The sequence below is a fragment of the Cheilinus undulatus genome, linkage group 8 (genome assembly GCF_018320785.1).
Source record: "Cheilinus undulatus linkage group 8, ASM1832078v1, whole genome shotgun sequence".
Lineage (NCBI taxonomy): Eukaryota > Metazoa > Chordata > Actinopteri > Labriformes > Labridae > Cheilinus > Cheilinus undulatus.
In genome coordinates, this window is record NC_054872.1 from 43089892 (window position 1) to 43113390 (window position 23499).

General features: G+C 39.2%; 1 protein-coding gene across 1 annotated transcript; it reads left to right on the plus strand.

The window, feature by feature from the left end:
- The first annotated feature begins 4194 nt into the window (after nt 1-4194).
- Nucleotides 4195-7997, plus strand: LOC121513803 (vitelline membrane outer layer protein 1 homolog). The gene is made up of 7 exons (XM_041793777.1): nt 4195-4403; nt 4594-4706; nt 5088-5398; nt 5499-5611; nt 5809-5921; nt 6719-7020; nt 7858-7997. The coding sequence occupies exons 1-6, from the start codon at nt 4224-4226 to the stop codon at nt 7014-7016; spliced, it is 1128 nt and encodes a 375-aa protein (XP_041649711.1). The 5' UTR covers nt 4195-4223; the 3' UTR covers nt 7017-7020; nt 7858-7997.
- The last annotated feature ends 15502 nt before the right edge of the window (nt 7998-23499 follow it).

Consider the following 23499-nt stretch of genomic DNA (forward strand, 5'->3'; position numbering starts at 1 on the left):
ATCGATACCATTTTTTCACTGTTTAGCTGATTTAACATTAGCCTTGCCCTCATGTTTGTCGTATTTCCGCAGTATTTCATTTTCATGTAGCACTTTTTGCAAACTTCATGTGTCATGTCCTTCAAATTAGTGCCCTGCTTTCATTCCTAATGTCCCCTCCCTGATGCTGCCATGTTTGTTGTACTAACTTTCTCCTGCATTATGATCATCACCTCTGCCGACCTCACTGGACAAACAATTGTCCAAACAATTGATTTTATTTCTCAATTATCATAGGCTTTAGTTCATATTAGCAATTAATTTGAAAAAAATCAATACTTCGTGGACGAGACGATGCGATATATCACCAGACAAAATATCGCGATACTATGCTGTATCAATTTTTTCTTCCACCCCTACTTAACACACACTTGTGTCTCTGCTGTTGTAACAATATTACCGAAAACACTTTATCAGACAAACTCAGTCAGTTTAGCTGAGAGAAGTCATTCTGTTTGACATTAAACTTCCTGCTGCATAAATCAATTAATTTAAAAGTTAAGAAACCTTCAGGATTTTTTAAACTGTTCCACATTATTAAGCAGGCCACAGCTTTCAGCAACATAGGAAAGAAAAAGGATCTCTCTGCTGCTGAAAAGCCTCACATAGTGCAATGTCTTGGACAAGGTATGTAAACTTAAGTGTGATCATTGTACTGTGAAGAAATTTGTGGCTGATTCAGAGCACAGACGGGTTTGTGCAGATATAGGCATAATGAGAAAGGTTTCTGTCAGACAAATTCATCGGATTAAGAGAGCAGCTGCTAAAATGTCATTGCAAAGCAGCAAACAGGTATTAGAAGCTGCTGGAGCCTCTGAGGCTCCGCAAACTTCAAGGTGTGGGATCCTCCAGAGGCTTGCAGTCGTGTATAAACCTACTATTCGGCCAGCCCTAACCAATGCTCACAAGCAGAAACAGTTGCAGTAGGCCCAGAAATACACGAAGACTCATTTTCAAACAGTCTTTTTTACTGATGAGTGCCGTGCAACCCTGGATGGTCCAGATGGAGGAGTAGTGAATGGTTGGTGGAAGGCCACCATGTCCCAACAAGGCTGTGACGTCAGCAAGAAGGTCAACAAATTCAACAAATGACAATTTTCAGTTCTTTACAGCCTGTTACGTGTGTCCTGGAGTGCTGCATGCCCTCTCTCTCCCTGGCTCTCTGGTCTCCCTCCTCCCTCTACCTGCGGGCTGCAGCACACCTGAGTGTTGTTAGCACTCAGGGTGGAGGAGGGGAGTATTTAGAGTGGCAGGAGAGCAGAGCATGCAGAGCAGAGCTGAGCCAGACACCGTGCCACACTCACTCACAGACAAGTGCGCAAGGAGGTTTGTTTGGTTTGAGTAACCTTCTCTTTTTTGTTGTTTGTTAATTAATTCGGTTTTCCAAGTGTTTCGTTTTCCCGTTCCTTCTTTCCTCCCCCAGGCATGTTTAGATTGCTGGGTTTTGTTATTTTAGTTTGGCTGTAGTCGTCGGTAGTCCTATTTTCTCCTTGTTTTCTTTTCTTGATTAAATAGGTAGTTTCTTTTTGGTTAGGCAGCTTTAGTTAGGGGTGATGGCTGGTCCAATGGTCCAGTGTGTGGTTAGCCACGTCCACCACCCCTCTTTTGTTCTTTTTTGGCCGGTGGCTGCAGTCCTTTTGATTTCATTGATTTATTATTCCATTAATTAATTATTGCAATTTAAGATAAAGCTTGGATTAATTTTTGAAACTCCGAATCTTTGTCTGTGTCCATTTATATATTATGGTCTCTTTTGTACGAGCCTTATTTTCATGGTTGAAATTAATCATTTTTAAGAGGCTGTAACACAGCCTATACAATGTTCTGAACCTCTGCTGTGCATAATAATGTGGAACAGTGTATTTTAAGGGTTTTTTTTTACAAAAAAAAAAAAGTCATCATTGGGAGGTTTGTTCAACAAAATCAGAATTTTGCTCCAACAGGTGATGACTCGAAAATAATACTGGCTGTCATTTGCATCGACTATTTTGGAAATTTAGAGTAAAATATCATTTGCATAATAGTTTGTAACGTGGTGTATTGCACCAAATTTCCATGCATAAGGACAATCCCTCTGTCACCCATGTGCGCACGTTCTCCCTCTTTTAAAAGGAAAATCAAATAACAGAATACAAATCTGAAGATTCCTTGCTTCCCAAAGTTGTGCATCCTTGATATTTACCCAATAGGCTCCACTAACGAGACCCAGCATGCATTAATAGATTTATATTTCTTACAAGCTAAAAGGGCAATTGCTATTGAATAGAAAAAATGTCAGTAAACCAAGCATGAATCAATATATTAAAGACCACTCATTGTGTGTTGCTATGGAGAAAGTGACAGAAGGAAGAAATCTTTGAAAAATATGAGGGAGATTAATGGAGTTTCTTTCATCAAAATAGTGCACTTTTTAAGGGAAACAACCACCTTTGTTATTCCTACTGTCAGTCTAAGTGTGTCTTATCTCTGCCAATGTGCTCTGTCAATATTGCGTGTTTTGTGTTTTTAAGTTTGCTTTGGCAAAGTGGATATCTCTGCTATCTATGCTGGGGAGAGGGAGGTCTGGGTCGACTTGCTCCACCTGCGGCCACCGTGACATGACCCCGGATAAGCAGAAGATGGATGGATGGATAAGCTGGCTATTCTGTTGAAAGAAGTTGATCTGACGTTACATAACCATAAATGGAGCACTGCAGGCCAGAATAATCACATTTAGCCCACATTTAGGGGACTAAACTCTGCCCAAGTCTTAAAAAAAACTGGCAAAACTTAAACAATTCACCAATCAAATAAACTCATTTTTGGCATTCTTATTTATGCACACGTCATGCCTTTTAATGAAAATACAAATTTGTTGAGTCCATGTCTTATGAAAGATCATCTTAAGCATGACTTACTGAGCTAAAGTAACATACAACCCTGCTAAAACTGATCAACAGTGCAGATACAAAGTCACTTCTTATTAACTGGTTAAACAAACTAAAATATATAATGGTTATGCCTCTACAGGTACACCTTTTGACTTCATAATGTACTCACTGGCAGAGGCAATAAAATCATAGAATCATGTCAAAATGAAGATCAGGACTGCTCTGCTTTGTGCCATCACTCTGGACAGTGTGGCAGGTGTGGCCTTCAATGCACGGCTACAAGCAGTAGCAGCCAGTGTATGTGGAAATTATGGGTTAAGCACCGAAACTAGACCGGCAGAATTTCTCCAATGAAGCAGAGTGGAGTTGCACATCAGCAACGTGCCGGAGCCAGGCTGTAGCATGAGCAGCTCCGATTGACTAGAGAAAGAGTGATTTGCTCCACATTTCAGCGTAGCCACTGTATGTGAAAACTTGAGGTTAGGGAGCCCCAGGTAGAGCCCAGCTGTGTACATTTTGTCAACTTAAACTACGACTGAAAATGTTTGTTGACAGCCTTTTTTCCATGAGAACAAATAATTCTTCTTTCTAAAATGATTGTTAAAGAATTAACACAGCAGCACTGCTTGTTGTCCAAAAAACAGCAACAAAGCCAAGCACATTTTCTTTTGCTCTAGTAAGGGCCAGCTTTCATTTACATTTTTGAATTAGCCAATTAAAAATGTCCCGCAATTGACCCACAGGCCACATTTGGCCCACTGGTCATTCTTTCGACACCCCTTAAATCTTAACTTTATTGTTCCAGGACAATCTGTGCAAGAATGAAATTTCAGGCAGTAGATGAAGTCTGAAAAGTTTCTGTTCAGACTGAGTGCATCTTGTGGATTATTATTATAGTAGTAGAGCAGATGTGTGGGCTTTCTGCTGGAAATGTTGAAATGATCTAGAAACAGCTTGCACCAAAAACTAAAGGAAATGAACCTATTACTAAGACTATAGGAATTATGGCAATGGGCGAATTTGCCAAAATGTTGAAGTATCCCTTTAATTTCAGAGCAGAATAGGTGCATACTCTTAGTCAAACATCAATGACATTTTGGAAGCAAACCAGGGACCCTGTGACTCCAGGCAGTGGGACAGACCTTTTTTTTAAGTTGTTTGTTTTCACAGCAGTGTTTGACTCTGTCAATAATTCACCCTTATATGAGAGTCCTGTTTTGTAATTTTCTGGGCTATATAAGATCAGTCTGAAGCCTTGGTATCCTACTTGTTAGGCTGCATTTTAGAGTGAAATGCGGACTCACTGCTGTCAATATGGCAAGTCTGTTCGCCATGCTGACCCTGCTGGCTGTGTTGTTTGGTGGTTTTCATCAGACAACCTCTGACAGAGGGTACAGCTCCATCATCTATGTGACCAATGAAGGGCCATGGGGAGACTGGCACAGTAAACAGATGTGTCCGGAAAACTCCTTTGCAATTGGCTTCAGTCAGAGGGTAACTGTGCTGTGGAGCTTTTATCTAACATTTATTCTATCACACGTATTTTCATCAAACATTTGTTTTGCTATGAGACACTCGATGACTGATAAAATGTGTAGCTTATGTAGATTTGTTAAAGAAACTGAGCATTTTAAAAACACTTAGATTCTTTAATTTTAACATCAAACTTTTTTTGTGTCCTCAGGTGGAGCCTGGCCAGGGAAGGGGTGATGACACCGCCCTGAACGGGATCCGTCTCTACTGTGCCGCGGAAAACCGTGAGGGCTTCACACACACTGTTGAGTCTCATGCTGGCTAGTAAGTTGTCAAGAGTTATATCATTCAGCTTAACCCTTAGAAGTCCATGATCATGGCAACTTGATGTCACCATATGCTTTTTTTGACACATGATAGCATGAAAACAAAGCCACATTTTGCATTCTAATCTTGCTTTTAGTGTGGAAAGTGTGATTTTTTTTTAAGCTTTCTTTCAGTTTTTGTTTAATGTCAATAGGCCAAGTCAAACAGGAAATATGATCACTGAATTTCATATAAAAGTTACTTTATTTTTATTATTTTTTTAATGTGGGATTCAGATGGTTTAATGTTCTTGTGTTTCTGAAGATTTTCCTCTGACATTTTACATTTGATCCTATTTTCCCCTCTTTACATATATGTATTTCCCTCCCTCCTCTCTAGCTGGGGTGATTGGACCACGCCTCAGTACTGCCCCAGTGGCGTGCTCACTGCCTTCCAGCTCTCAGTTGAGGCTCCTATTGGACGTGGCGATGACACTGCTGCCAACAACATTAAGTTCCGTTGCAGCACACACACCGAACTGGAGGGGGAGGGCATGCCCTGGGGAGAATACGGCTCATGGAGTAATACGTGCAACAATGGAGGAATCTGCGGCATCAGGACCAAGGTGGAGGGAAGGCAGGGTGAGGGCGATGACACCGCTCTCAATGATGTGCTATTCTACTGCTGTGAAAGACCAGCAGAACAGGCAGGTAAGATGGAGTAAAAAGGATTTCTGAAGAGTTTAAAGAGGTCAAAGATTGATTTATGTTGGTTGCTTTAACGAGTGTCAGTGTTTTAAAAGTCTTACAGTCTTCAGATATCACAGGTCCGTCCTCTCCGTGTCCAATGGAGGATCATGGGGAGACTGGCACAGTTCTGAAATGTGTCCGGGGAACTCCTTTGCTGTCGGCTTCAGTCAGAGGGTAAATAAACAAGGCTACTTCTTAATGTACAGTTCTGTGGTAAAGCAAAACTGTATGTGGAGCTTTTGCCTATCATTTATTCTATCACACCTATTTTCATCAAACATTTGCTGCTTCATGGAGATAAGACATAACTAAGAAAACAAACCCATCAACAAGATAAGAAGCCTGTTATTCAGACCTGTTTATGTCCTCAGGTGGAGCCTGGCCAGGGAGATGGTGACGACACCGCCCTGAACGGGATCCGTCTGTACTGTGCCACGGAAAACCATGAGGGCTTTATACACTATGTTGAGTCTCATGCTGGCTAGTAAGTTGCCAAGCGATAGATCATTGAGCTTAACTCTTAGGAGTCCACAAACATGGCGGTATGATGATAAAAACAAAGCCACATTTTGTATTGTAATCATTTAGTGCGGAAAGTGTGATTTTTAAGCTTTCTTTCAGTTTTTGTTTAATGTAATAGGCCAAGTAAAACAGGGAACATGATCACTGAATTTCATATAAAAATTACTTTTTATTATTTTTTAAAATGTGGAATTCGGATGGTTTAATGTTCTTGTGTTTCTCAAGAGTTTCCTCTCACATTTTACATTTTATCCTATTTTTTCCTCTGTACTTACAGTCATGGAAGAAAGTGTTGGCACCCCTGGAATTTTTCCTCAAAATACACCAATTCTCCCAGAAATTGTTGCAATTTCAAATGTTTTTGGTGTACACGTTTATTTCCTTTATGTGCATTGGAACAACACAAAAAATCCAAAGAAAAAAGACAAAATTGACATAATTTGACACAAAACCCAAAAAAAGGGCCAGACAAAATTGTTGGCACCCTCAACTCAATATTTGCACACTCTTAGGAAAAATAACTGAAACAAATCGGTGTTTAGTGGGATTTAGATCCGGACTCATTGCTGGCCACTTCAGAACTCTCCAGTGCTTTGTGTCCTATCACTTCTTGGTGCTTTTTGAGGTATGTTTGGGGTCATTGTTCTGCTGGAACTCCCATGACCTCTGAGGCAGACCCAGCTTTCTGACTCCAAAAATTCCAGGGGTACCAATACTTTGGTCGATGGCAACATATACATTTCCTTCCCTCCTCTCTAGCTGGGGTGATTGGACCACGCCTCAGTACTGCCCCAGTGGCGTGCTCACTGCCTTCCAGCTCTCAGTTGAGGCTCCTATTGGACGTGGCGATGACACTGCTGCCAACAACATTAAGTTCCGTTGCAGCACACACACCATACTGGAGGGGGAGGGCATGCCCTGGGGAGAGTATGGCTCATGGAGTGATACGTGTAACGGTGGAGGAATCTGTGGCATCAGGACCAAGGTGGAGGGAAGGCAGGGTGAGGGCGATGACACCGCCCTCAATGATGTGCAGTTCTACTGCTGTTCCAACTAATAAGGTAAGACAGCATGAAAGGGAGTTTTGAGGTCTTTTAAGAGATGCTTTTATGTTGGTGACTCTGACAAATGACAACTTTTCGTTCCTGGCAGATACTTCAACTATTTACCTAAGGCAAAAAGCAAACAAATAGACCAGATGCCATTTAATAATATCATTGTTTACATATTGGATCTTTATCATAGAGCTTGCCAGCTTGTGGACATCCACCTCCTGGGTCTGCCTTCATTTAGATTGGAAGCAGACTGAAAAAAACAAAACAAAACAAAAAAAAAAACAAACTGACATTACTGTTCTCGTCCAATGGGCCCACCAACCATGTTCATATTAAGATTAAAGCTCATGCCATCAGAAGGAGAGGTGGTTTACATTTTGAAACAAGCAGAAATAAAACACAATACTTTTTTTGCTGTTTTAGTAAGTTGTTATGGGTTTAAAGGTTTAAACCAAAATCATAAATCTAGGATGAACCATATCTTGGTTAACCTCTCTCCATGAATCTGGGCCCAATAAAGCTTTAACCTTTTCCAACCCTTGCAGGCGGACTTGCTATTGCCACTGTTACTACATCTGAAGATGACATAGAAGGGGATCACATTGTCCTCACATTGTTCCTCTGCAACATTAGTAGTGAAGGTGAAAGGTCACAGGGATGTCACAACTTTGAATGCCACTGTGAATGTAGCTGGTGGAAATCTAACAGCCTTATTCTGTTACAATATAAAGAAGTCATTTTTATTAACAAAACACAAAAAATGTACTTATCTCAGGCAAACCAACTAAATATATCACTACTTTTGTAGTTTAAGTATTTGTTTTTCTTTCTTTTTATTTACAGTGTACTAAAGTGGGCCTGTGCAGAACTGACCAGTTTGATGGAGTGACTCTGCATCACCCTGAAACTAAAGATGATGAACAATAAAAAGCTTTGATTTTCTTTGTTTATATTGCTACTTTATTTTTTTTTTATTCGCATTGATGCTGTGTCTTTTATAATTCTATCAACATAAATGTCTTTAAATGTTTGGTGTCTGTGTTTTTGTCTTTGGAAAAAAAAATCATCTTAGCTAAGATATTTGGGAAATCAGTCTCTTTTAAACAAAGTGTTGTGTCACCTTCAGCAGGAGAAAAATGAAGCAGTCTCTCTTTAAACATCAAGTCATCCCGTCATCACCTCTCATAAATGTGAGAGCAGCATATTTTTATACTCTCTGTAATGAACCAATGAGCTTCCAGCAAAGCCATAAGTGTGAGCTTTAAAATTACTCCACTCCAGGCAAACTGAAGAAGAAATACTGACATTTTCAACATGGCCATTGATATACTATTAATCTTGTAAAACAGATGGATTTGCCTGTTTCTGTGTTTCTCACTGGCGAATCCACCTCGCAAAGCTCCCATCTGAAACGTTTGGGCCCGGTTAGAAAGTGACAGGACCAATCAGCATCGAGGGGCAGTGCTTTCGGGCGCGGCAGAGTCGTGACGTAAGCAATCAGCGTTAAGAGGGCGGTGCAATTATGGTGGAAGAGATTTGTGTGGATGCTGCTAAAGTGCCAGTTTTCTCAGAGCTTGACAAGTCCTCCTTAAAAGAAGAGCAAAGAACAGCATTAAGTTGTTTTCCTTTTAAAAAACTACAGAAGTCATGTACTGACATGTCTACAGTCACTATGGTTCGCATTATTCAGATCTCTACAGAGTTTTCACCCTTGTAGCTACTACGTCACGTGTTTTGTTGCTCTGATTGGCCCATAAAGATGTGACAGACAGAACGTTCATCCAATCACCCTAAGAGTTTTTTTTCAAAGGCTCTGCCCTTTCCCAAACGCTGTGTATGAGAGGTTTACCCCATCTGGCGTGTCAGGTTAATATACTATAGCACTCTTGGTGCGTCTGCAGTCAGTAACAAGTAGACACTCAAGGAACTGCAGTTTTTTTGCACTCCCACAAAAGCTTAACCCTTTACCTACTGACCCAGCGTCGGCGCTGTGTTTTATATGTCTGGAGTATTATTACTGTAACTATGTCAGAGTTTGTCCGATTAGAAAAATTCCAATGGTTTTGGAAAGCTGAGAATTGTGGGCATGCGCACATGTATGGTTCATTACAGTACTCACAACCATATGACGTGGGCATTCAGAGCAAAACACCAGAAGTATCGCGAGACCGCTACACGGATTCTTCCACACTGTAACTCCTTGAAAGTTTGCTCAATCTAAAAAATTCCACCACTGACAGAGAGCTGAGAATCAGTGCTTTCTGACAATATATGATGTGTGGTATATATATTACGGTAATGTTGAACAGCACTGCGAAAACGGCAGCTTTGGCAGAAGACGAGTGAGAAAAGGAGAGTGAAGGAAGAGAGCTAAAGGAAGGCGAGTGAGAGCGGTGTTTTGTTTTCAAAAAATTGCGTTAGATAGTGGCATTTGTGCGTGTCTGTCATGTGCAATAACAATATGTTACTTGAGAATGTTGAGAATGCATTTTTCCACCTTTATTTGCACTAATTCTCACCTATATATATAGTTATCTTTTGCATGTGTTTTGCACACCCAGAGTCCTAGACTCAAAAAAGACTGGTGATTGTTCTAAACATGTATAGGTTCACATTTCAAATGTCAAATCAAAACTTCATGAGCAATAACAAAATTTCTTCTCATAAAAGCCATGAAAAACAAATCCATTTTTGTGTTTTTCTTCTTTTAAACTGCTGACAATTCCATATAATGTGCAATAATCATTAATCAGATGTTGAAAGTCAAGTTCGAGTACTCCTGGGAAAAGAGACCAAAGCTCTCAGACTTAGAGCGTTTCCTGACTATTTTACAGCCATAATAACAAAATATGTCCAAATCGCCATTTTTAGACTCAGTAGGTAAAGGGTTAAGTTCTCAACCATGGGTGTTGCTACATGGTATATTAAAAAAGAGTTTTCCATTAAATTGCATTAAAGGGAAATATATTTAAAAAACGTAAAAACAGATTTATGTGATATGAAATTGGAACATGATTGTTTCTTGTTGATCTATAATAGTGATGACAGCACTAATACAGGGCCCATGTATGATTCAATCTAACAGCACATGACCCAAGGACTGGCCACTAGAGGGCAGTGCTGCATGAAGTGAAACCACATCTCATATCTCACCGGAAACACTGACATTTATCACATGGGACATGGCGTACATAACCATGCTGGACTGATTTTATGAGATCAGTGATTTCTGGATTCACACATAACAAAGTCAACACCTAGGACAGCCAGCAGCCCCTCCTCTTTGAGGGCCTCAGAAGCTCCTTGGTCTACGTCCTGCCTGAACTTTAAATCTTCACTTATTAAAAAAAAAACAAAAACATTTTGCTCCATTTGGGGTCTTATTTTTCTTTCAAGCTCAGCTCCTGACTAGACGCCTAAGAGCCTGAGCCTTCCGTGCGGTATCTTTGCTACAGGATTGCGTTCTTTTGGACAGAGATATCATTGGATGTTCCTAGAATCTGTTGGAGCAGCTCCAAAGCCAGTTTGAGGTTTACTGTCCCAGAATGTCCTGTTCTGATGTTGCTGTCACTTCAGATTACGACATTTATCAACTCTGCCTTCTCCTGCTGTGTATCAAAACAAACTCTCAATTACTACTGCATTTTAGTTATTTAAAGTAGTGAAACATTTTTACACTCAAAAATACTGAGTAGATTTCAAAGCTTTGAAATTAAGTAAAATGTATCATTTATAATGAGTAAATCTAATATTCATTTTTTTCTGCATAAACTGAGTTAGTAGAATTACTCAAATCAAGTAAATGTAATTGAAATACATTGTAAAAAAAAAAGAAGAAAAAAACTTTTCATAAACTATGTGTTAATCAGCTGCAGTTTACCGTTATTTCCATCATGTACTTGAAACATGAATATTAATGCCACCAAAGATAGTCCAATTTAAGAGACTGCAAATGACAATGAGTGAAAAGGAGAAGCCCCTCAATGCAATGTGCAATGGAGTGAAAGCCCAGCGTAGGTGATGCTCAGTGTTGGGCACCTTTCCTCTGAAACCTGTGGGGTAGGAGGAAACAGAGCAGAAAAAGATAGTTTGTGACCCACCAATAAAACAATGATTAGAAGTGCTAAATGGAACAAGTACCTGACAAAAATCATTATAATTGAAGACTTAACAACAATATAAGTGGAAGAGATACAGTTGAATTTCATGTGATTAAAAAAATTATTTGAATTAATTGAATATTAAAAATCAGATGAATCTATCAGTGAGTGTGTTAAACTTTATATATTATAAACTACGGTGTCAAAGATTGTTGAAGATAAATGAAAACAACTTCAGTAAATGTTTGTGTTCATTTGTAGAAGTCATCTCATGGCGCTAGCTGGTTAGCCTGCTAGTTATCCTGAAGTGAATATAATGATTAGAAACAAAGAAAATGCATGTTCATATGTGAAACACGTGAATGCTGTATGTGGAGATGGCAGCTACTAAAAACATGAATTCTATCCATATAGCTAAAAAAACAAAAAAAAAAAAGTCCCAATATTTTATTTAAACGAGTAATTTCCATTCGGGATCAATTTTGTAGCGTGCTATTTACTGCCTGTTTTTTGAAAGCGGATATGATGTCATTGACCAGTGGTGATAATGACACAAGGACTCAGACCAACCGTCTGATTGAATGACAGCTTGAAAGCGGGCAATGCCCAACACTCAACAGTGAGTGATGTCAAACACTCGTTGGTCTCCGCCCACTGCTCCTTGGTCACTGCCCACTATCGCACATTGCTTTAAGGGCAACTGGCCTACAGGTGGAACTTGTCTTACTGAGTCAGCAACCTCACTCATGGTGCAAAAGTGTCCATGCCCAACAGCATTCTGGGACAAAAAATACTTGGAATGATTGAGAACTGTTTACTTAAAACTAACAATGTGTTCAGCAACTCAGAAAAATAAAGTTGAGATAGCTATTTTGGATTTTTAAATAAACACTATCTTTTTCTCAACAACCTTCCACTGTTCGGTCTCACAGTGTGCTTAGGAGTTGTTTCTGTTACTGCTGTGTAAGTAAAAATATAATATTGTTTAAAATTTCTTTGTAGTGGTGTTGTAGTCCTAAGTCTGGTCAGACTGTGAGTAGCTGTGCCCGCTAAAACTGCACCATTTCAACCAGAACCGTTGGAGAATTATATCACTTTCTCACTCTGCCCCACTTCATTGTTTTGAGTAGAATAGTCAAGTCACTAAAAATATTGAGTTACTAATAACTTTTCACAGTGTATACTCAAATATATTATTTAAACTACAATATTAATGGCATGATAGGGTATTGTCAGATAGCTAAAAAAAGTCAACTACTGGTATTAGTAGAAATGAAAATTTCGGCCGATATTTACAGTCGATACCTTGGCCAACTGTATCACCAGCACAAATCATATATGCAGGGCTGCCGCTGGCCAAAGTGAGGCCCTGAGCAGACTCTGACATGGGACCCCCTTACACTGCCCCCCCTAGCCACCATCAGAGGCCCTATGCACCTATGCGTGGTCTGCATATAGGGAGGGGATAGGGGCTGGGAAGCATTAACAATTTATGGAAACGTAATCATCATAACTGGACACAAAACGATATCCTATAGGAAAAACTTCCTCTATGTAAACCATAAAAGGGGTAAGCCCATCAGTTTTTTTTTTAATTTATCTGGTTCACTGAAACTTGTCCAGCATCTGATCTCAAATAAATGACATTTCAAACTCCACACTGCTCCTCAAATACTTCAGCTCACAGTTTTTCTTTTTTGTTTTCTTCACAATAATACTGTTTTCTGATTGACATAAGCGACACACATGTCATCAGAATAAGATATTTGGCTAGTAATGTACTTTATTTTTCAAATATGTATTTATTAAAGAGTCTCATGCTCAGGTCCAACCAGTAACATGAACTAATGTTGTAAATAAAAAGTTTATTTTAGAATACACAGTAACAGCTGGCAGAAGTGGAAATGGGAGAAACGAGGGGGAGGAGGAAATAGTGCTGGTTTAATAACTGGTTTCATTTGGTGTTAAACAACATTCACTGCAGTTAAGTCTGGCCTTTGTGTATTAGTTGTTGTTTATGATGAGGCTGATGTACATATGACTGAAGAATGTTTGCACAGAATTTTTGAACATTCCTTCATTTACATGTATGTAAATGGGACAGGGTGCTATTTGCTCGGCCAATCAGCTTGCATGCCTTTTGTGTGCAGTTAGGCCGGCCACACACTACAGGATTTTAACCCTTAGAGCTTACAGCTATTTTTTTCACCATCATGTCTTGCCTGGACTTCTGTCTTAAAAAGCTTGTAAAACACCAACCCTGTGGTGTACAGTCAAGTTCTATACATCTTTCTTTTCAGGACAACCTGGGCTTTAAGGATATATTAACAACAGTAATGTCACTTGGATTATGAAAAAGTAAAAGGACTCTAAAGACAAGATGAAAAAACAAATCAGAATTTGAAACTCAAAGATTTTCATTGATAGCACACAGTAAACAACAATGACAAAGCATTGTCTTTGTATAGACTTGTTCTCCCATCTCTTTGGGACAAAACAGTGAAAAAATAAACATTCTGTGACAAATGGTTTTCAAAATATCTAAATAAATACAAGAGAAAGTCAATGTGTTTTCTTGCAGTTAGATTCATTTGTGAAGCAACTGGTTGACTACAGCTCCCACAATGCTTTGCATCTAGTTGCCCTCATGTTGCCCTCAACAAATTGGCAGATGAAAACCAAAGTACATGATCGAAAATGGATTAAAAATGGACAAAAAGACTCTTATCATCGGATCTAACGCCGTGGATTTAATATTTAAAAACCCTGAAAAGTTTTGAGCTCGCTAGAACGACTTCCTTAAGAGCTACAAAGCCATCAAGGGTAGCAAACGATTGGCAAAATGGTCAGCTTTCAGAGGAAAAAAAGAGTAAGCGTCTAAGACGTATGGTTTGAAAGTTATTTACGTTTTTCTAAACTGTGTTGCTTCTTGTTGTATACGACAACTCTGTCCTCAGAGACCCCAGGGAGTCAGCGAAGTTCTGGGCTCACTAGAAAATGTTCTGTAAGAGCTATGAATGCATGAAGAACATATATAGAATGGCACAAAACACAGCTTTCACAGAAAAAAACAAGTGGCTCTGACTTAAAGTTCAAAAGTTAGCAAGCAATTTACAAAGGGGTGTGGCTCTGGCACAGATCCAACAGGATTAATTTACTGCTCCAAATCGCATTGATTCTAGGTCGTAGTGCCACTGGTGGAGTACCCACGACAACCAGTGAAAGTGAGCAGACCGGCTAGTGTCACCAGACGGACCATACGTACTTTCACCGCTCACAACCATAAACACAACTGTACCTTTGTTCCAGCAAGGATTTCGTCTTGAGTCTTTCCCATGTTTTATGATTTTTGCTGCACCTGTAATGTATGCCAGGACAGCCTGTTGTGGAGGGACAGCAAGACGGTGTTGACAGACATCCTTTTTTTTTTTTTTTTTTTTTTTTAAAGTCATGCAAGGTCAAGGCAGGTCGGCAGGTGTGTGGTCTCCAGTGATCTGACAGTCTGGCTGAGTTGTCCAGTGTGTGCTTTCAGAGGATTAAAGATAATTAAAAAAAATCTTTGGAAATTGTCCTGAAGTCTGTGGTCTCCCATGGTTTTAAAATAGTTTCTGATTAAAAAATTGTCTAGTGTGTGGCCGGCCTTAATGTGGGTTTTCCCTGTGCATTCTGTGGATCGGTCTCTATCTCTTTCGCTATTTTCACAGCTTAAAAATGTGCAAAAGCTGTGCTATTCTTTTGTGGACCTGCCACCAAATGATTTTTACAATATAAAGGTGTAACTATATTGGCATCTCCAAATATAAGTTTGGAAATATTGCTTCTGATATCGTGAAAAATCAAATAACATGCATCTTGAGCTAAAGTTTGACTCAAGTATATTCCTCTGCTGTCATCAACACTCACAATACACAATATTTCCTTAAGCCCTTTGAAAACAAAGGACTTAAACACTATGTTTTAATAGCTCAAATCAAATACAAATTAGTTATTCACAGTATCATGAATTTCCCTGTCTTTAAATAAAATAACATGCTCTGCCTTGAAGAATTTCTTTTGGCAAGATTGACTGAATAACCGGAATAACTGAAAGAATGCTTCCCATAATTGTATGAGTGAATCCTCTAATGACCCCTTGAGTCTCTGCAAACACTGAGATTTGCTAAACCTAAGACCTACAAACCCAAATATCCCCCTGAAAACAAATCAGACAAGTTCTACAGAACTGTCTTTAACATACATCAAAGTAATCACTAAATAAAGAGAGGGTATTGTAGCATGATAATCATTTAAGTGCTATTCTATGGCCATATCTAAAACAGTCTGAGTGTGTGATCTCATTACTTACACTGCCAATGTGTTTTTCCAGTATTGCGTGGTTTGTGGTTTTTTGTTTATTTTGGCCGATCGATGAACTGGCTAATCCATCAAACCAAGATGACCTGATTTTACATCACCGCAATTAAAGCAGAATAATCACATTCAAATGAAAAGAATATTTGCTTTTTAGCTTATTTATGCACACATCAGCTTTTATGTTAGCTTTTATGTATGTGGCTGCATGTTTATGTCTGCCTTGCTGTTGCTGTTTTTATGAATTTTGTGGTTGTTCATTTATGTCTACTGCCATTGTTAGTCTTTGATGTCCATTTATCCAGTAGTATCATGTGTGTCATCTCTCTAAAGCAGTGTAAATTTTGACAGCACTTTTTAATTTAGTTATAGTCTTTTGCCAAAAATATCTTTAGGTTTTAGTCATAATTTAGTCATCTAAATTGTTTTAGTTTTAGTCTAGTTTTAGTTGACGAAAACTTCCCAACATTTTAGTCGACGAAATTTACAATAAATTTAGTCGACTTATTGGATCTCTCCCCAACTTACCCCGCCATCACGCAGCAAAAGCAGTTGTGATTGGATCTCCTCTGTATCTCATCCCACCTTTCCACACAGCCAAAGTAGCTGTGATTGGATATATGCCCAACTTGCCCCTACTTTCTACATGACAAAGTTAGGTCTGATTGGATAAAGTCTCCGTCAAACATTTTTGTTTTAAGAGCACAGATGGTCGAGTGGTTTAAGGTGCTACCCATGTATGCGGGCGGCCTGGCCTGTGGCCCTTTACCGCATGTTTCTCCCCACTCTCTTCCCTGTTTCCGAGTCTATCCACTGTCCTTCCTCTGTCAAATAAAGGCATGAAAAAAATAAACCTTCAAAAAAAACAAAACAAAACATTTTCATCTCATTTTTATTCGTTGACTAAAATGTCAATTAATTTAGTTTTAGTTTTCGTCCATGTGCACTTGTTTTTATTAGTTACTGTCTCGTTTTCGTCAGGGGAAAAAAGGCTATTAATGAGAACTATAACGAAAATAATTAGTCAACAAAACTAACGCTGCTTTAAAGCCTAACCAGGGACTAGGACTGCAAATTAGGCATGGTTAAAAGTCTTTTATACATTGCATCAGTTGCACTGTAATAAAATGCAGCAATGCTTATGTATTGTCCCTGACGAATAAACGGATAAATAAATAAATAAATAAATGCCTTCATACTGAAACAATTATAATTAAAAAAAATGTTTACAGCATTTCTGTCTCTCGTCAGTCCATTTCAAATGATCCCCTTTAGCAGGACTGATTGAGCTAACCCAGTACTTGTTAGTGGGCATTTTAGAGTAAAACACCGACTCATTATATCAACAATGGGACTGATATCTGCAGAAGATGATTAACAAGTGAATGCTTAAACCATACAACGGCATCTTTCACAGAGTGCTTCGTAAGATGAATGCTTAGATGGGCCACTGATTCAAAAATGACCTGGTGAAGTGGTTCTCTTTCAATATCTTCATAATGTAAAGGTAGCCACCATTTCATATTCCAGGTACTTCTAAAACATGTTTCTGGTGTGATTTAAATTATTGAGTAATCTTTAATAAAGTAGCAGCAGCGAACAGTTAGCTCGTGGAGTAAAACAGAAGCACCAAAAACTTCCTGATGTGAAACTCCTTGTACTCTAACACTTAATAATTATTTAAGGACAAAACTTACAAAAAGTTTTCAAAGTGAGAATGTTACAGGAATCTTTGGCAGTGTGGGCAGGTGCCAAATCCTGCTGGAAAATGAAATCAGCATCTCCATGCTGCTTGTCAGCAGAAGGAAGCATGAAGTGCTCTAAAATGTCCTGGTAGATGGCTGTGTTGACTGTGGACTTCAGATAACACAGTGGACCAACACCAGCAGATGCCATGGCAGCCAAAAATCATCACTGTGGAAACTTCACACTGGACTTCAATAATGTGGATTCTGTGCCTCTCCACTCTTCCTCCAGACTCTGGGACCTTGATTTCCAAATGACAAGCAAAATTTACTTTCATCTGAAAAGAGGACTTTGGACCACCGAGCAACAGTCCAGTTCTTTTTCTTCACAGCCCAGGTAAGACCCTTCTGACGTTGTCTCTGGTTCAGGAGAGGCTTGACACGAGGAATGCCACATTTGTAGTCCATGTCTAGGATTCGTCTGTGCGTAGTGGCTCTTGATGCGCTGATTCCAGCCTCAGTCCACTCCTTGTGGAGCTCCACCAAATTCTTGAATGGATTTTGCTTGACAATCCTCTCAAGGCTGTGATTATCCCTTATGCTGGTGCATCTTTTCCTACCACACTTTTTCCTTCCACGCTACTGTATATGAATATACTTGGATACAGCACTCTGTGAACAACCAGCTTCTTTAGCAATGACCTTTTGTGGCTTACCCTCCTTGTGGAGGGAGTCAGTGACTGTCTTCTGGACATCTGTCAAGTCTGCAGTCTTCCCCATGATTGTGTAGCCTACTGACCCCGACTGAGAGACCATTAAAGGCTCAGGAAACCTTTGCAGGTGTTTTGACTTAATTAGCTGATTAGGGTGTGACACCATGACTTTCCAGTTTTGAACTTTTTCACAATATTCTAATTTTCTGAGACACTGAATTTTGGGTTTTCATTATCTGTAAGCCATAATCATCAACATTTCAAGAAATAAAGGCTTGAACTATTTCACCCTATGTGTAATGAGTCTATATATGGTTTTCACTTTCTAATATGAGCGACTAAAAGTATTGATCTTTTTCATGATATTCTAATTTTTGGAGATGCACCCGAATATTAAATGTTAGCTTGTCAATCAGAAACACTCTTTTTCCATCTTGTATCTCACTAACCTGAACCTATTATAGTCTTTAGCCCTTTGAACGTGTAAATGTGTTCAAATACAATGTAGACGCCATCTTTAAAACCTCAGAGCAAATATAAATGAGTTTTTTCCAGTATTTTGAATTTCACTGCTTTAAATAAAATGTCACGCTCAAACTGTGTTGAGTTTTTCTGTTTGAAAAGAATTGATTCAAACCAAAAAAGATGAGGAAAGAAGTAAAACTTGTGGAATTATGGCAGACTTTTATTTCGATTAAAATAAAACTCAAGTTCAAAGACCGTACTTTGCATGAGAACAGCAAATAAAACTGATTGCAACTGCCCACGTAGTGAGGTCATGTGACTTCCAGCACAGTCTCTGCAAACATCCAGAGTTAGTACATTGAACCTTAGACCTACTGCGATGTTGTTTCTGTCAATGCAAATATCACTCTGAAATCAAATCAAACAAATTTTATATCACACAGAAACCACCGTAACAGAATTAAAATAACATTACAGAATATAGGAAACTACTGTAACATTATGATCTTTTATTTACTATTTCATGGCCACACTGAGACATCTTGAGTGTCTTTTTCATCATTTAAACTGCCAATGCATTCTGCCAGTATTCCATGTTTTGCATTTTTTGGTTCATTTTGGTAAATTGAACTGGGTGTTCCGGTAAACGAGGTTGACCTGACGTTGCATAACCATAATTGGCACACTGCAGGTCAGAATAAAATACTAGTCACTTTTTCACTCCGATCAACACTGTGCATTTTAAGCCTTCTTATTCATGCAAACATCAATGCCTTTTTATGAAGATACAAGTTTGTTAACAGCATTTCTCAGTTAAGTCCATGTCTTAAAAAAGATAACCTGAAGTATGCCTTATTGGGCTAATGTAGCATCTTTAGGATTTGACCCTGCTCAAACTTAATAAAGTGCAGATGTAAAGTCACTTCTTATTAACTGGTTAAGTAAACTAATGGTTATGCCTATACAGGTGCATCTAAAAAACTTAGGTTATCATGAAAAAGTCCATATGTCCCCCTAATCTCATTAAAAATGTTTAACTTTAATATATTCTTAACTCTGGGGGTCAGCACCTACAATAATAATAATAATAATAATAATAACTTTATTTCTGTAGCACTTTTAAAAACATGGGTTTACAAAGTGCTTTGACAAGTGCAGAAGCAAGTACAAAAACAAAGCAACAACCCAGACAAAAGACAAGAAACAGAACGTGACATGTAGACAGATAATAATTCATCTACATCGATAAAGAGCAACAATATAGAACTAAACCTACATGACCTGTGATGCCATGCAAACTAAGACATCACAGACATCAATCAGAGTGCAGACATGAAACCATACTGCACAGCTAAGACATCATGAACATCAGGATGCAGGCAAGACACAAACATCAGTACCATAAAATGATAGGAACCCAGGCAATGCAGGAACCCAGCTACACAGGCTGAGACCGAGAGGACCAAAATTAAAGACATAAGAAATTAAAAGAGAAACAGTAAAATGTAAATAAGAGGGCAAAAACAGATATTAAAACAGGGTAAAACAAGCTCTAAAACTGTAAAAGCAGTAAAATTGATAAATATTATAACAGAGGTAAACATAAGGGGAAGCAGTGAAGATGTAAAATCAATAAAGTGAGGAAGACAGTAACAATTAAAAACAGCCAAGGGGCAAGGGAATAAAATTAGGTTGACAGGGAGTAAAGGAGAGATTAAGAGGAAATTAAACTAAAATATGTAAGAATCTGTGAGAAGATAAAAATAAAATAAGATGAAGACGAAGACGACATCACATAAAAGCCAGTCTATAAAAATGAGTTTTAAGAAGTGATTTAAAAGATGTCAATGATTCTGCATGCCTTATCTCTTCGGGCAGGTCGTTCCAAAGTTGAGGGGCTCTGATGGAGAAGGCCCTGTCACCCTTAGATTTGAGTCTCGACTTTGGAACAACCAGGAGGTTCCCACCCGAGGATCTGAGGCTGCGGGCTGGGACATAGGGGAATAAAAGTTCTGTAATATATTCTGGAGCCAGACCCTTCAGTGCTTTAAAAGTAATAAATAAAATCTTAAAATCAATTCTAAAAGTAATGGGTAGCCAGTGTAAAGATGCTAAAATCGGGGTGATGTGATTCGTCTGTTAAAACCAGTTAGAAACCTAGCTGCTGCATTTTGAACAAGTTGAAGTCGAGAGAGGGATTTTTTGCAGAGACCTGACAGGAGAGGGTTGCAATAGTCCAGACGGGAAAAAATGAGAGCGTGGATTACCTTTTCCATATCTGACTGGTGGAGAATTGGTTTTATTTTGGCAATTGTACGTAAATGAAAAAAGCATGACTGTATAACTTTATTGATGTGTGTTGTGAAGGTGAGGTTGGAGTCAAATTCTACTCCTAGATTTCGAGCTGTTGATTTAATGTTTGTAGACAAAGGACCAAGGCTGTTTGTGATTGTATTGTGAGTGTTTGGAATATTGAAAAGAATGATTCCGGATTTGGAATTATTGAGTTGTAGAAAGTTTTGTGCCAATCAGCAGTTAATATCATTTAGACAGTCTATGACAGCAGCTAGGCTTCTAGGATCCTCAGGTCTCAGGGGCAGGTATATCTGTGTGTCGTCTGCGTAGCAGTGAAAGGAGACTTTATGATTCTTAATGATTTGACCAAGGGGCAGCATATAAATAGAAAATAAAATTGGGCCTAAAACCGAACCATGCGGTACAACACAGGTAAGGGTAGAGGTAGAGGAGGAGTGGCTACCTGTGGCGACTGCGAAGGTTCTCTCTAAAAGATAAGAATAAAACCAGCTAAGTGCAGGGTCCCTGATGCCCACCCAGTCTCTAAGATGTTCTATTAAAACACTGTGATCAACGGCATCAAAAGCTGCACTGAGATCTAAAAGAATTAAAATGGCTCCCTCCCCTCTATCTGCTGCTAAAAACAAATCATTGGTCACCTTGAGGAGGGCCGTCTCAGTGCTGTGACCTGCTCTAAAACCAGACTGGAATTTCTCAAAGAGGTTGTTGTGAGACATAAAAGATAAAAGCTGAGTAGAAACCACTTTCTCTAAAACTTTGGATAAAAATGGAAGTTTTGAAATTGGTCTAAAATTATTAGAATCAGAGGGGTCAAAGTTGGGTTTCTTTAAAAAGAGGTTGGACCACAGAGAACTATTATTTAAAAACAGAGGAAACTACGCCTTCTGTCAGAGAACTATTAATTATTGATAAAATACTGGGCCCAACCGTGCTAAAAACCTCTTTGAGAAATTTGGTGGGGATAAAATCAAGACTGCACATAGCTGTTTTCATGTGGGATAAAATTTCAGCTATAAAGGACAAGGTCACCGGCTCAAAACTACTAAAATAATTAGAAATGTCCCTACTTGTAAGCAAAATCTGTCTAATGTTGTCCCTGATGTCCTTGACTTTGTTATTAAAAGAAACTAAAAACTTGCAACTCGCAAGTCTCTTTAGAAGCATCAGTAAAGTGGGGAGGGGAGGGGGTGGTGATGGACTCTAAATAAAACTCAAGGGTTAGAATGATTTACTAAAATTAAATTAGAATAAAATGCTGCCCTTGCGTCTTTAATTGCCTTTTGATGTCTCTTCATTGCATTTTTCCAGATATCGTTGTTGACTTGCAAACGTGTTTTCTTCCACTTCCTTTCTTTTCTTCTGCAGTCTCTTTTTAAATCATTTATGGACTCTGTTAGCCATGGCTGCGGAGCACTATTTGATTTCTTAACTTTAAAAGGGGCAACAGAGTCCAGGGCAGATGTACAGGTCTGATTAAAAAGAGAGACAAGCTCTTCTGTGTTAAAATCTGTGTTAAAGGCAGTTAAAGACGCAGAATCAAAAATCTCCCTAAACTTGCTAGCAGACTCTGAATTAAAAACCCTTCTGCGAACAGGCACACTTTCACTAATAAAAGGCTGAGATAAAAACATTTTAAATAAAACTAATTTGTGGTCTGACACACAGATATCCTTTATAATAAAATAGTCAGGACTAAGACCACAGTAAAGAATTAAATCAAGGGTGTGGCCCTTAGAGTGAGTGGGTTCCTGGATTGCCTGGGTAAGGTTAAAAGACTCTTAAAGGTCCACAAAATCAACAGTAAGAGACTAGCTGGGACAACAGACATGTATGTTAAAATCACCTAAAATAAGGATTTTATCATATTTAGAAATAAAATGTGATTAAAAACTCTGAAAATTCGTGAATAAAATCCTTGTTTGGTCGAGCAGGTCTATAGATGATTAAAATTAAAACAGGATGTTTTTGATTTACAATAAAACTAAGATATTCAAAAGAGGTAAAATCACTGAATAAAACAGGAGAGCATTTAAAATCTTTTCTATAGATAACAGTGACCCCCCCCTCCCCTGCCTAATAGGCGGGGCTTATGTAGGTGAGAGAAGTTAGGGGGGTCAGGTGAGAGAAGTTAGGGGGGGTTGCTCCTATTTGGATAAGCTTGTCAGGGTTGAGGGGGGTTGATGGGGTGCAGACGAGGAAGTTTAGACAGTCTGTGGTTGATGTGGACTGGAAAAGGGAATACAGGGCTATGGTTGCTGTCAGCAGAGGGCAGTGGATTGTTAATTGTTGGTATGGAAGGAAGGGAGGGAAAGAGGATGATGGCATGAATAGGTGGGATTTTTAGCGAGTCAGATGGTCCGAGTCCAGTAGGGTGTATGGACTGGCTAGCAGCTGCGGGCTTGTAGCGGTGAGAGGGAGCTGACGAGCGGGCGTGTAGGACGCTGAACTCCAGGTTAGATGGCTACCGGCGCTGTTTAAGTGAAGCCTGTCAGCCCCGAATAGATGTCTCCTCTGCCACAAGGAGTCAAAGTGGTTAATAAAGCCCACGTCGTGGGAGCCACAGGCAGAGGAGAGCCAGGTGTTTAGGCTAAGCAGCCGGCTGAAACGCCCCACACCTCGGTCACAGGTGGGGGCGGGGCCAGAAATAAAAACACTGAAGTGGGAGTGAGAGACTGCACGAAAGAGGTGGAGGAAATCCTGTTTCAAAAGTTCAGACTGCTGTTTAGGAATGTCGTTGGTACCTACATGAATGATGAGACTGGTGACCTCCGGATAGGATTTTATGACGTCGGGGATTTTCTCTGTTATGTCCATGACGGTGGCTCCAGGGAAAGCCAGCGTAACCGCCCCCCTCAT

Coding starts and splice junctions, on each gene's coding strand:
- LOC121513803 (XM_041793777.1), top strand. CDS start 4,224: ATGGCAAGTCTGTTCGCCATGCTGACCCTGCTGGCTGTGTTGTTTGGT. Junction 5,399..5,498: donor AAGACCAGCAGAACAGGCAG/GTAAGATGGAGT, acceptor AAAGTCTTACAG/TCTTCAGATATCACAGGTCC. Junction 5,922..6,718: donor GTTGAGTCTCATGCTGGCTA/GTAAGTTGCCAA, acceptor CCTCCTCTCTAG/CTGGGGTGATTGGACCACGC.